The sequence below is a fragment of the Lynx canadensis genome, chromosome B3, assembly GCF_007474595.2.
Source record: "Lynx canadensis isolate LIC74 chromosome B3, mLynCan4.pri.v2, whole genome shotgun sequence".
NCBI classification, from domain to species: Eukaryota; Metazoa; Chordata; class Mammalia; order Carnivora; family Felidae; genus Lynx; species Lynx canadensis.
In genome coordinates this window covers 144,282,983-144,296,828 of record NC_044308.2, presented here as the reverse complement: position 1 = coordinate 144,296,828, position 13,846 = coordinate 144,282,983, and the positions used below count along the sequence as shown (strand labels likewise).

Below are 13,846 nucleotides of genomic sequence, written 5' to 3'. Positions count from 1 at the left end.
GATTTGTAATCTAAAAAAATAGGAGAATATAACGATTAAGAATTTGAGTTTTTGAGTCAGAGGACCTGGGTCTGAATCACTGGCAGGTCTGCTACTTGCCAGACGTCATATTTTGGTTTTGTTTTTTTTTTTTTTTTTTTTTTTTTCCCAACGTTTATTTATTTTGGGGACAGAGAGAGACAGAGCATGAACGGGGGAGGGGCAGAGAGAGAGGGAGACACAGAATCGGAAACAGGCTCCAGGCTCTGAGCCATCAGCCCAGAGCCCGACGCGGGGCTCGAACTCACGGACCGCGAGATCGTGACCTGGCTGAAGTCGGACGCTTAACCGACTGCGCCACCCAGGCGCCCCTTGCTTGGTTTTGGTTCCAGACGTCATATTTTGGGCAAATTATTTAATCTTCCTGTGCCTCAGTTTCCTTATCTTTAGCAAATGAGCACAAGACCCCTTAATTCACAAAGGCTGCAGCAAGATTCACATTAATGTAGATAAAGCACTTATCCCAATATCCGGTAGGTAATGATCCATCAGTAAGTAGTGATTATGATTAATAAAAACAGGGAAGTTAGGTCACCTTTTTATTTAAAACCTGCTTATTAAAATGAGCGTGTCTTTGGGGCACCTGGGTGGCTCAGTCAGTTAAGCATCCGACTTCGGCTCAGGTCCTGATCTCACGGTCCGTGGGTTCGAGCCCCGCGTCGGGCTCTGTGCTGCCAACACAGAGCCTAGAGCCTAGAGCCTGCTTCGGCTCCTCTGTCCCTCTCTCTCTTTGCCCCTTCCCAGCTCGTTCTCTCCCTCTCCCTCTCTCAAAATAAATAAATAAACTTAAAAAAATAAAATGAATGTGTCTTTGAAGAGCAGGGTGAAGACAAAACTAATAATGAACTGTGGGACTGTGATACTCCTCTTGCTAAAAACCGGGAGATGGTTTTAATTAATGCAATCATAGGTGTTTTGAAAGACTAGATTTTTGAGGCTCAACTGTCAAAAGTAAGGTTAAGCGTGAGACTAAAATTCTGATAAAGCTAGAAATAGAACCCACAGTCATTTCTAGCACAGTGCCTTAGGCATGAAAGGCACTTAATGAATTTTTGTTGACCCGAATGGCCAACCCCCTGCTCCATCCAATGGGACTTATAAGCATTTATTGAGGCAAACACTCTTTGCTTCAGGGTTTAAGCAAGATAACTTTATTAAATTAATAAACTGGAGGTGCATCAATTCATACCTGTCTAAATTTAGCTCTTGCTTCTTTTTCCTTCATTCTTCCATGTGCAACCAAATAGTCAAACACTTCACCTAAAATTGAGAAAAATGAAAGTAAGCAGAAGTCCTACTTTGGAGCACTAATTTTCCTATAAATTGATATTTCACTTTTAGGAATGCTCTAATTTTTATTTTTAAATCCAGGTTTGAAGATAAACAGAAACGTGGATTTTGAACTAAGTTATCCTTAAGTTTAACTATAGGCAAAAGGTTCATTGATAAAATCTTTAAGCTAGAGAAAACGCTTACAATTAAAATCTCTTATGTTTATACAACTTTTGTTTTAAGCATTATGCTTTCAATGTGCTTTCACAAAAACTGAAAACTAACATGGGAAAGTGATTTGTGTTAAAAGAGGATGACACCTTCATTGTAGGATTATGATAAAAGCAGTTCCTTTCTTCCTTCTTTCCAGAAGTATTTACTGAGCGCCTACTAGTTGCCAGGCACTGCTCTAGGCTCTGGGGAAAGACGGCAGTGAACAGAGCGAAGTCCCTTTCCTCGTGGAGAATTTACAGTCTAGCAGGGAGAGACAATCAGTAAACAGGCGAAGAGCATCTTGGCTGACGAGGACGGTGGAGCAGACGCGGGGAAGTACGCAGAAAGTGTGTGTGCATGTGCAAGTGCTTTGCTGACTACTGTCGGGGTGGACAACGTCCTTGTCTGGGAGAAAGAGTCCGGGCAAAGAACAAGGAAGCCATGTGGCCGAAGAACCATGAACAAGGGGAAGGGCACAGAGATGGGAAGAAGGGGTGAGGTCGTAAGAGTCCCGCAGGCTTTGCTCTGAGTAAGAGGAGAAGCAGGGGAGAGTGTGAAATGACTGACCCCTTAAAAGGGTCACTGTGGCTGGGGGGAGGGTTGGGGAAGGTTGGGGAAAGAAGGGAAGGACAAGTGGGCGTAGCGCAGTAATCAGGGCAAGAATGAGGGAGGCTGGGCCTCAGTGGGAAGTGGTGGTAGTCAGGATGCGGCAGGAAGTTCGAGCCAACAGAATGTGCTGGTGGACGTCTGGCTGGTAGTTTACACAGTATTGGTTCCTCAGCAAAAAGGTGACACTACAGAAAATGTATCAGAATTGCCAATTGCTTATCAATTTGGAATAAAGAAACAATACCTCAAATCAACAGAAAAGGGTATTAATTTAGCAAATTAGACATAAAATGTGTTTGGGAAAGCATCCCATCTACTTCATACAAATAAAGAATATTTCCATCAGCTTAGTGACAACTTTCAACTAAAAGATTTTTATACTTAAAAAATGCTTAGTTTCAGAACATAACAAATACTTCTGGGGAAAAAGTGCTCTGAATTGCACATTAATATCTCCAACTTCTAAGCTTCTAGCCCTGACTGAAACATTTTTAAATAATGGATGGGCATAAATACTGTATTTTCAAGTTCTCATTTGACTGCATAATGATCTTTTCAAAGGCATTACATAATGTTAATTTACACTACACGATTCGTGTTAACTATGATGAATTATGAAGTTAAATGTCAGCTAAGTAAAATGTCAGCATTTTCTAAGCGAATGACCTTTCTATTTGCAGAACAGTATACAATGTCAAAACAAGTGGTTAAAAAGTGAAAACCACTAAAGATATGTGCATATCCTATGAAAAACGGTTTTGACTTAAAAAAATTAATGGATTAATTAAACCCACTAGTTGTTGTAGAGTAACATGGAGAAAGGTCTGTCAATATAGTTTTAAAATAGTATTTTTATAAATTCAAAATTTATATCGGGGCGCCTGGGTGGCGCAGTCGGTTAAGCGTCTGACTTCAGCCAGGTCACGATCTCGCGGTCTGTGAGTTCGAGCCCCGCGTCAGGCTCTGGGCTGATGGCTCGGAGCCTGTTTCTGATTCTGTGTCTCCCTCTCTCTCTCTGCCCCTCCCCCGTTCATGCTCTGTCTCTCTCTGTCCCAAAAATAAATAAACGTTGAAAAAAAAATTAAAAAAAAAAATAAATTCAAAATTTATAAATTATAAACCTCTTAAGAGATTTGGAACCATGAAGTCACATTCACAATTACTAAGTTACAAATCAGGAATTCAACTTATAAATCAGGAATTCAACCCAGATCTCTTTATTTTCCTCATTAAAAGCGTATTAGCACTCAGATTAAGTAGCTAAACTGAAAAGCTCAAAAGGCAATTTATTAGGAAAAAGAGAGCAAATAGTGGCTCTCCCCACCCAGGTCAGGGAGGGACCATGCAGTTTGACAGGAAGCCCTTCGTCCTAGCTCAGGTCCTGCCACCACCTAGCAGTGGCGCTGCTGGCATAGAACAACCTATCAGAGATTTACTTTAAAAATTACTTAAAATTTTTTTGTGGGAGCGCCTGGGTGGCTCAGTCAGTTAAGCGTCCAACTTCGGCTCAGGTCATGATCTCACAGTTCGTGAGTTTGAGCCCCTCGTCAGGCTCTGTGCTGACAGCTCGGAGCCCGGAGCCTGCTTTGGATTCTGTGTCTCTCTCTGCTCCTCCCCCCGCCCCATGCTCTGTCTCTCTCTCTCTCAAAATGAATAAACATTAAAAAAAAAATGTGGGGCTCAAACCCACAGATTGTGAGATCACGACCTGAACTGAAGTCGGACGCTTAACTGACTGAGCCACCCAGGCGCCCCCCCAAAATTACTTTAAATTAAGTAAATTAATTTACTTTAAAAATTAAGCAGTTACCTTGGATGACTTCTAAGATTCCTTCCAATTCTAAAATTCTATGATTCTACCAAACTGAAAAATACCAGGCTAGGGAGGAGTAGGTAGTCAATTTATGAAACTCTGGGTTGTTCCAAATGGCAAATGTATCAACAATAAAACAGATGTCCTGGAGACAGTGCTTTGTTGAGCTGATTAAAACAGCCCAAGCCAGAAAACCACATCACCAATGAACAGTGCCCGTTACAGCGCTGAGCCCCGCACTGAGCCCTCAAAGGAGGGCTGTGTTAGCATGTCCACTAAGAGGCTCAGAGACATGTTAATTTATCAGGTCACACTGTCAATGAGAGGCACTGGCTGGACTGACCCCACGTCTGTGTTTTTAAAAGCCCACCCTCTTTCTACTAAAAGTGGATGTTTCTAAGATGTTTTTGCCTTGCCCCTACAGAAGAGCAATCTCTATGACCCCTAAAATACATGGGAACAGAAAGCCACGACCAACTGACCACTCAGGAGAGGCTATCGACTGTCAGAAGGCTCGGGCTCCAGGCCTGACAGCGTGACCACAATGACTTCCCAGCCTCCATTTCTTCAAGGGTAAAAAGCCCATCCTTCACTGCCTGGCCACATCAAGGAGTCATTGTGAAGGTCAAAGGAGATCAGGTAAGAGAAAGCACTTGTGCGCTGCAGAAGCTACACCAATGAAAAGGTTATGAACATAATTCTGTAACACAAGTAGAAAGCATTAGAATTCCATATAGATTTTTGGTTCTGCAATTAAGTTTCAGTTCTTCCTACTACTCCTTAATTGTGGAAAATCCCAAATAATTCTCAAATCAAACATTTAAACTCTAAATCAGACAACTAATACTGAATTAGGGGTACAAAAAAGTAGTGTCAAAGGTTTGCCTATTGTAAACTCATTCTTGCCCACAACAGGTTGACAATCTTTTCATTGCAAAGAGGCTGTGACTCAATTTTCTGACTGATCAAAGTGCTAACAATAAAATAAAACTCTACTGTAATCAAAACAGTCAAAGCTATACTGCAGAGTTAAGCAGAATATGTCCCCAGTAATTTGTAATTTCATAAATGCAGCTCAGTTCTTATTTGCTGAGTATCTGCTATGTGCCGGGCACTATGTAGAGGTAGGAGCATGCAAGGACCAGTAAGAAAGCTTCTGCCGTCGAAAGACAAGGAGACTCACATGTGGTCCAAAAACTACAAGCCTAACCCAACCTCAACCCCAAAATGACAATCTTTGTAAAAGACAATAGTTATATACATGCATTTCAGAAAAATGGCTATATGTATACAACCCTGTAGGCAAAAAATGACTAATCCTTAATCTTTAAGGAAAATCTAAATGTATGCACTGCAACCACCATTTCTGGCCTTGGGAAAGAGGAACACCAATGACATTATTATCTGATAAAGAAAACCATCCAATATACAGTACACATTTATTTCAAACAGGCTAAGGCACTGATATATTTAAAAATTCAAGTTCTTAAAATAAACAAAATGTGGTGTATGTATGTATATACATAATGGAATATTATTCAACCTTAAAAAGGAAGGAAATTCTGACACATGCTACAACATGGATAAACCTTGAGGACATTGTGCTGAGTGGAACAGACGAATCACAGAAGTATTGTATGATTCCACTCCTATGAGGTCCCTAAGAGGAGTCAAATTCATAGAGACAGAGAGAAGAATGGGGGGTGCCAGGGGCTGGGGAGGAGGAGAGGGAGGTTAGTGTTTAATGGGGACAGAGTTTCAGTTTGGGAAAATGAAAAGTTCTGGGGATGGATGGTGGTCACGGTTGCACAACAATGTCAATGTACTGAATGCCACAGAACTGTACACTTAAAATGCTGAATTTTATGTTATGTACATCTTGCAACAATAAAAAAATCCAAGTTTTGGATATCATCACTTATTAATGCTAATAGTGAAGTACTTAATAGCAACCCACAGAAGAGCCAAGACAGCTTTCCTTCCTGATCCCCTGCTGCTGTATTACAACTCTGGACGGTAAACGAAACCCGAACAATCATCCATATGGGCAGTGTGGTTGCGCATTCTTCTAAAAGGGAGAAAGGAAGAAAAACCTTTTAAAATTCTTACCTCCGCTTGCATACTCCATGATTAGGTACAGTGTTTTGTCAGTTTCAATGACTTCGAACAACTTCACTGGGGGAGGGGAAAGAATACAGGAAAAAAAGAAACAAATGTCTTTATGCATATACAATGTACATATAAACTGTAACTATGAACGGTAACTTTTTCCCGGTTAAAGATTTTTATAACTGGCCTTCTTCAGAGAATATTCTTTGGGAATTTTATCACACACAACAACTGACTTTTAAAAGCATGGAATTCCATAAGAACAATTTCTGGGTGCTCAAGTGATGTGACTCTGGCATGCACTCAGCAGCCTAGGCAGTGCACCTGTGCATATCTCCTCCATCCTCATCCTGTGCTGTGTCTACACTGGCTAGCTGCCTGCCTTCCCAGCAGCTCCGCCTTTCCCCTCAGGAAGAGTTCTTATTTCACATCTAACCTGCAGGAGCTGCTTAGATCTACTCTACTCCTCCAAGTTTAAGTCTGTTCACTTGTCATTATGGCTTTAAGGGTATACAGAACAATTCCACGTGAGATTTCTGTTCACTTGTTCTCAGAGAAGAAGGTTCTTTTGTTACTATTCTGCAGCCAGAGATGGAAAATATTAGAAGGGATTATGCTATCATTAATTGAAAAGAACTTTTTAAAGAATTATTTACAATGGGTCAATGTGACTGCGCTATAGCAGTCTCTTGTTACAGATAAAAATAATACTTCTATTACTGCTAATTTACCAAACCAAATCAAATCAATCAGAAATATACACATTTAAAAATCAAACTGAAGTACATGCCTAAAACTACTGAATCACTTTTTCCATATCTACTTTATTTTGGTAATGCATACTTGAAAGTTCAACTTACCAAAAAAAGGGGGAGGGTGTGCTAGTCTCTTTTACTGCAGACTATTTTCTGATACTTTAATATAGAGCATCAGACCAAATAAAGTGCCTAACATAGTATGCAATGTTTGTTGAGCTGATGAATAAAACTATTATATCATTTCTTTTTTTTTTTTAATTTATTTTCAAGTTAGTTAACATATAGTGTAGTCTTGGCTTTAGGAGTTGTATCATTTCTAAAATGTTATATTCAGGTTGTCAGGAAAAAGAATTTAAAGAAATTTAAGGCATATATGCTGGTAAACCATCAACATTATCAATGCAAATACTGGCTCTTCTGCAAAAGCTCTCTGAATCCAATACAAATTTAAAATTTTAGAAATTCATACCTATTATCAAAGATATGTTATTTAGGAGTAAGTAGAGAGAAGTCTAATCAGGGCACAATTTAACTAAATAAAACACAAAATATGTTTAAGTTAGCAAGTTCTAGGCTGCTGTGATTGGTTATTTGGTGCAAAGCTGGAATCTGAAATCGAGAGTTAGCTAACCACAAAGGGCTGAAATGAAAAGTAAGGAAATGTTTTCTTCCCACTATTATATTCCTTGTTCTACTTCTCCTAACATATATTTATTGATTCTAAGATTTTCACATTTTAACTAATATCACTAATAATAAGATGATGACTTGGTAGCATTTTTTTTCCTTAGCAGTATGTGAAACTAATAATGCCTTTTAAATAATGTGGCTTAGACCTGATGAAACAGGGTGTAAGCTTTTCCCTCCTGTGGCTCCATTTTATTTTCTATTCTTATGCCTTAAGAATTCTTGATAGGGTCGCAACAACATGGGCAGAACCAGAGGGTATTATACTAAGTGAAATTAAAGACAAATATCACTCCCACTCATATGTGGAATTTAAGATACAAAACAGATGAACAGAAGGGAAGGGAAGCAAAAGTAATGTGAAAACAGGGAGGGGGACGATACATAAGAGACTCTTAAATATAAAGAACAAACTGAGGGTTGCTGGAGGGGTCCTGGGTGGGGGGACAGGCTAGATGGGCAAGGGGCATTAAAGGAGGACATTTGTTGCGATGAGCACTGGGTGTTATACGTAGGGGATGAATCGCTGTATTCTACTTCTAAAATCATTATTGCACTATATGCTAACTAACTTGGATGTAAATTAAAAAAAAAAAAAAAAGAATTCTTGAAAGGGTATCCTTAGCATCAAATATCATCCCTTCTCCTTCCTAGAACTGATTTTGATATTAAGTTGGCTGTCAAGTGGCTGTCTTAACAGCTATTTCACTCTTGAAATAATATTTTTAGATTGTAGGAGATAGCATTGTGCAAAAAAAAGTATTATTTTAAAAGAGCTCTATTATGTTATATGTGGGATCAAGCTTTCATTGAGATGTATATACAAAATACTAAGTAATTTGCATACGTTTGCCTTGTTCCAACAATTATGATGAGAGCAGGACCACAGCCCTTCCTCATCCTTACTCACTCACTTATTTTTAAGTAAGCTCTACACCCAACATGGGGCCTGAGCCCATGACTCCAAGATCAAGAGCTGTGTGCTCTACTGACTGAACCAGCCAGGTGCCCCTCTACCTTTTTCACTCCCACCTCATCCCACCTAGCACAAAGCTATGCACACAAAGGGCACATAACACAAATTTGTACTGAACAGAACAATTCCTATCAAAATTCCATTAAATAGCAGGTATCCTGTATTTTTAAAAATACAACTCAATATACAAATAATTTCTTAAGAACAATGCCATGGCAAAAACTGTTATACCTTTGAAACCTTAACTCTGACTTATAATTCCCTTCTCTATGAAATAAAATTACGTTATGTTCTAATATGCATTAAAAATTAGAAAATTATAATCTGATTACAGATGTTTCTACTGCAATTAAGTTTTAAATTCAAGTGTTTAATACCTAAGCTTTTGACTGTCTTCAGCAATTTCAAAAACTTAATACAAATGATCAAAAATTTGTATAAACACAGATTTTACGAAAAGTGTACCTGGGCTGGGAGGAAGGAAGGAATCTCCTACCACTCCTGGGATGTATGTTTAGACACAAAATGGAATGCATTTAGACCCAAAAGTATTTAAGAAAGCAGAAAGTACCTATGTTTGGATGATTTAAAATCTTCATTATTCTTACTTCTCTGAAGAGCTAAAAAACAAACACATAATCCCCCAACACAGGTTATTAAACATTCTATTCCACTGTTGTAATACAAATTTAAATCTCTTAGATAACTGATCCATTGCTAACGTTCAACAGTCCACATCTAACACTAGTATGAGAGTCCAGGGTAGCTATAAATGCTTCAGTTTTATCTCCTGAAAAAGCAGAAGTCCCAGAGGAGGATGATATAACAATCTGCATTATATTTTGCTATCCTGAACACATGAGACGATTTAGGCAAGAACAGTCTGTGATGAAACTTAGTCTGATTCAGTATCTACCCAGGGGCAGATATTGCAAATCCATACATGTACAGTCCTAAAGACCTACATCACAAGTGTATTCGACTGATAATTCCAAGTAATTCTACAAGAAGACTGTGAACAAACCCACTTTGGGAAATCCTTGTTGGAGAAGGCAGGTAATTTAGCATGGAAGTTGTGGCAGACTGTGACCCTAGTGATCCTACTGAGCCCTGTCTCGCATGTTCACGCTTTTGTATGGGCTGTGTGACCTGCTCTGGCTCTGGCCTGTGGGACAGTACCAAATTTGAAGAAAAGGCTGGATAAGTGGTTGAATATCAGGGCTTGCTCTCTTGGAATGATGTTGGCATGAAATGAAGAGGCCAGTCCAGCCTCTTTAAGGATGAAAGGCTGTATGTAGGAAAAGAGCCACTGCTCCAACAGAGGACAGCCCCATCAACTTGTCAACCGAATGCTGCCATACAAGTGAACCCAGCAGATGACATAACAAAAACTACCCAGGCAAGCCGAGAGCTGTCCAGCCATCACGAAGAATAAGGAGAAATATTAACCTGTCGTATACACATGTGCTGTAAATTCAGAAGAGGGGCACAGTGTACGGCCTTGGCTAGTGTCAGAAGATCTCAGAAAGTAACAATTCTAGAGACCATCTTATTCCACCCTCTTGCAAACAGGTGGAAACCAGGAAAGGGGAGGAAAAGATCTCCGAAGGTCCTGCTCTCTTTCTGTAGGGAACTGGGCTACTAGAACCAGGTCTCCCAACACCCAGTATCCATAACCTATGAGAGGCATGGGCTGAGCAGAACTTGGGAAGGAGGAGCAGCTGACTATGTGGAAAGGAATCTGGGGAGAAATCACAGGGGTCTTACCGCACTTGCCCTGCCCACCACATCTAATCTAGAATTGAATCGGCACCTAACAGCTAGGAGCATGGAGATGGGCATGGATGTATCTGACCTATAAACCGAGCTCAGAGCCTAAAAACACGGGGTCAGAAGAGTAAGATTCCTTTCCTGAAGGCTGGGTCATCTCTAAAGGCACTTTTCTCTCCAACACAAATCTCTCCTGTTGCTGCTGTGGTCATTCTCACATTTTATGTTCTGAGATGAGAAGTAACTACCCTGACTACCACTCAGGCTTGAGTTTGTAGTTTCCCTCTGTCAAGCCAACATAGAAATCCTGTTTTCCAATCCATTATAGTTGAATTTGTAGCATATAATCTGAAACTCCCAGTTATTTCCACAACTGCTAAATTAGAAGAGCTCCAAGTTAGATACAAAGCCAAAACAAGTTAGGACACTGCATTTCGAATGAAACCCAGGCTTGCTCCTCCCACCTCAGCTCCAGCCACCCCAACTCCTGTGACTCCTCTCAGGTAGGAGAGCATACAAAGCTCCTTCCTTCCTTAGAGTCTCTTCTTTCTGTCCTTGAAGTCTCAGGCAGATCCTCTGTAAACCTCACCTGAGAAGATCTTTGTTTTACATCATAGCGGTCTGTTTGCTTCCTCATTACAATGTCTTTCAAGTGTAAGGACACACTTTTGGTGGACCTGTGGGGAGGGGGCACATCAGTGTCCTTTCACTACTGTACTTGAGACCAAGCCTGGCACACAGTACTCCTCTGGCACACGTACTGACCACCAAGCAGTGTGGTTTCATAGTTCTGCTGGCAGGAGGGCAGGTCAAATGAAGGTGATCAGTTTTAAATCCCTACTGGCAGTGCAGCACTGAAACAAAGTACTCAGGGCCAAGGAGCAGGAAAAGATGATGCAGTATTCCAGGAGCCCAAGGCAAGAGCTCACTTTAGTAACCAGACTTGTGCAGGACTTAACAAGAGGTCTACAGCAGAAAATGAGCTCAGTGTGCTGTGGACACATGAGGAAAGATATGGCGTGACCAATTAAGACTATTTAAGGGGGTGCCTGGGTGGCTCAGTGGGTTGAGCGTCTGACTTCAGCTCGGGTCATGATCTGATGGTCTGTGAGTTTGAGCCCCGTATCGGGCTCTGTGCTGACAGCTCGGAGCCTGGAGCCTGCTTTGGATTCTGTGTCTCCCTCTCTCTCTGCCTCTCCCCAACTCATGCTCTCTCTCAAAAATAAATAAAACTTGAAAAAAAAATTAAAAAAAAAAAAAAAAAAGACTATTTAAGGAAGACCAAGGGATCCATCTGGCAGAACAGTGCATTTCCGAGCATGGTTTTCAGGTCACCTGCATCAGAATCATAAGGATATGCAAACTGCAGGTCCCTGGGCCCTACCTCTCGCTAGATCAGAAATGGGACTGAGAATCGTACTTAAACAAACAAACGTTTTTTTTACGTTATTTTTGAGACAGAGAAAGTGTGAGTGAGCAGGGGAGGGACAGAGAGAGAGGAAGAGAGTGAATCCCAACCAAGCAGGCTCAGAGCCTCAAACTCACTGGGATCATGATCTGAGCCAAAACCAAGAGTTGGACACTCAACCCTGAGCCACCCAGGTGCCCCCCACCCTCTTTGAGAGAGAGAGAGAGAGAGAGAGAGAGAGAGAGAGAGAGAGAGAGAGAATGAATGAATCTTGAGTGGGCATGGAGTCTGATGTGGGGCTCAATCCCAGGATCCTGGGATCATGGCCTGAGCTGAAACCAAGAGTTGGATGCTCAACCGACTGAGCTACCCAGGCCCCTGAGAATCTTTCTTTCAATAAGCATCCCAGGCATGGTGGTTTTAAAATTCTTTTTTTAAAGATATATTTTTTAATTCTAAAATTTGTGGTGTCCACAAATTCTTTGATAATCCTCCCTGCAAAAGATAGAACATTAATATCCTTGCCTTTGAGTGAGGGGTATACTTAGTGACCTGCTTTGAATGAACTGAGTAAGGCAGAAGTGATGGTGGGGGGCATTCAGAGATTGACCAGGTCCTGAAAGGCACATGGCACCCTCCAGGTCTCACAGATCACTTGCTTGTGTGTCACGAGGATGTTCAACCCTCCGATGGACAGACCCAGATGGCAAGGTGCTGAGGCCTCATGCCCATGGCCTGTGGGGAAATGCAGCCCCTAGACAAAGCCCAGGTGAGAGGGCTCCTCTGGAAGCAGAGCTGAGAGCCCCAGTCAAGTCTGCAGATGCCTGTAGCTGTGGCTCCTACCAAAACTCCCCAGGAGCCCCTGGGACAGAACTACCCCCTTAAGTCACTCCCTAACACAAGACTCGCAGAAACTGTGAGATAACAAATGGCTTCATTTAAGTTGCTAAGTGTTGGAGTGATTTGTTGGAGAGCAGTAGGCGACTAATCTACTACAGACAACCCATGACTTACAGCAGAGGGTATGCCGAGGGAAGCGCTGTGAAACCCAGAGGAAAGGTGAATGGGGCCTGACAGAGGGATGGGTAGTACAGCATTCTTTTAAAAGTTTTGTTATTATACTGAAATCTTGCCATTTGCAACTACGTGGATGGAACTAGAGGGCATTATGCTAAGCGAAATTAGAAAAAGACAAATATCATATGACTTCACTCATATGAAGACTTTAAGATACAAAACAGATGAACATAAGGGAAGGGAAGCAAAAATAATATAAAAACAAGGAGGGGGGGGTGCCTGGGTGGCTCAGTCGGTTAAGCCTCCGACTTCAGCTCAGGTCACGATCTCGCGATCTCGCGGTCCGTGAGTTCGAGCCCCGCGTCGGGCTCTGGGCTGACGGCTCAGAGCCTGGAGCCTGCTTCCGATTCTGTGTCTCCCTCTCTCTCTGCTCCTCCCCCGTTCATGCTCTGTCTCTCTCTCTGTCTCAAAAATAAACAAACGTTAAAAAAAAAAAATTAAAAAAAAAAACAAAAAAAAAACAAGGAGGGGGACAAAACAGAAGAGACTCCTAAACACAGAGAACAAACAGAGGGTTGCTGGAAGGGTGGGGGGATGGGCTAAATGGGTAAAGGGCATTGAGGAAGACACTCGTTGGGATGAGCACTGGGAGTTATACATAGGGGATGAATCACTGAAATCTACTCCTGAAATCATTATTGCACCATGTGCTAACTAACTTGGATGTAAATTATAAAAAATAAATAGATTATAGAAAGAAAAAAAGTTTTATTATAAAAGGACACTTGAAGAGAAATCACCTATTTCTACCATATTAATTTACTGTATTTCTCTATGTTCCTTTTCAATCTTATGCAGAGGCTAGTTGTAAAAAAAACAAAATGAAAAAACCACTGAAATGGATAAAGTGACTAATCTGCATCCTCCTAACATCTCCATGTCCTCTAGGAACTGGTCACCCAGGAGAACAAACATGTTCGAAGGCAAAGATTCAGGATCCTGGTGATCAGAATACCAAGGACACCAAATATACAGCACCAGAGAGTAAAGAAATGTCCCAACAGCCAGGACCTGGGACGTCCGGAAATGATCTTTGGAAAAAGACAATTTACCAAGTAATGTAAAATGAAGTGAGAACATAAAAAAAGAGCTTGAAGGGTGGGGAGGAAGGGGTC

General features: G+C 41.2%; 1 protein-coding gene across 9 annotated transcripts in view; it reads right to left on the bottom strand.

The window, feature by feature from the left end:
* The window catches only part of MARK3 (microtubule affinity regulating kinase 3), a 116,098-nt gene that overhangs the window by 34,471 nt on the left and 67,781 nt on the right, over positions 1–13,846 (bottom strand). For 7 of the 9 annotated variants that reach the window (XM_030320071.1, XM_030320068.1, XM_030320069.1 and 4 more), the window contains 3 exons: positions 9,048–9,096; positions 6,056–6,121; positions 1,229–1,299 (listed from right to left, as the gene is read on the bottom strand). In XM_030320071.1, the coding sequence (XP_030175931.1) occupies positions 1,229–1,299; positions 6,056–6,121; positions 9,048–9,096 (186 nt within the window). Of the gene's footprint in view, positions 1–1,228; positions 1,300–6,055; positions 6,122–9,047; positions 9,097–10,835; positions 10,924–13,846 lie in introns of all 9 variants that reach the window. The other 2 variants (XM_030320075.1, XM_030320077.1) reach the window with 2 other exon arrangements.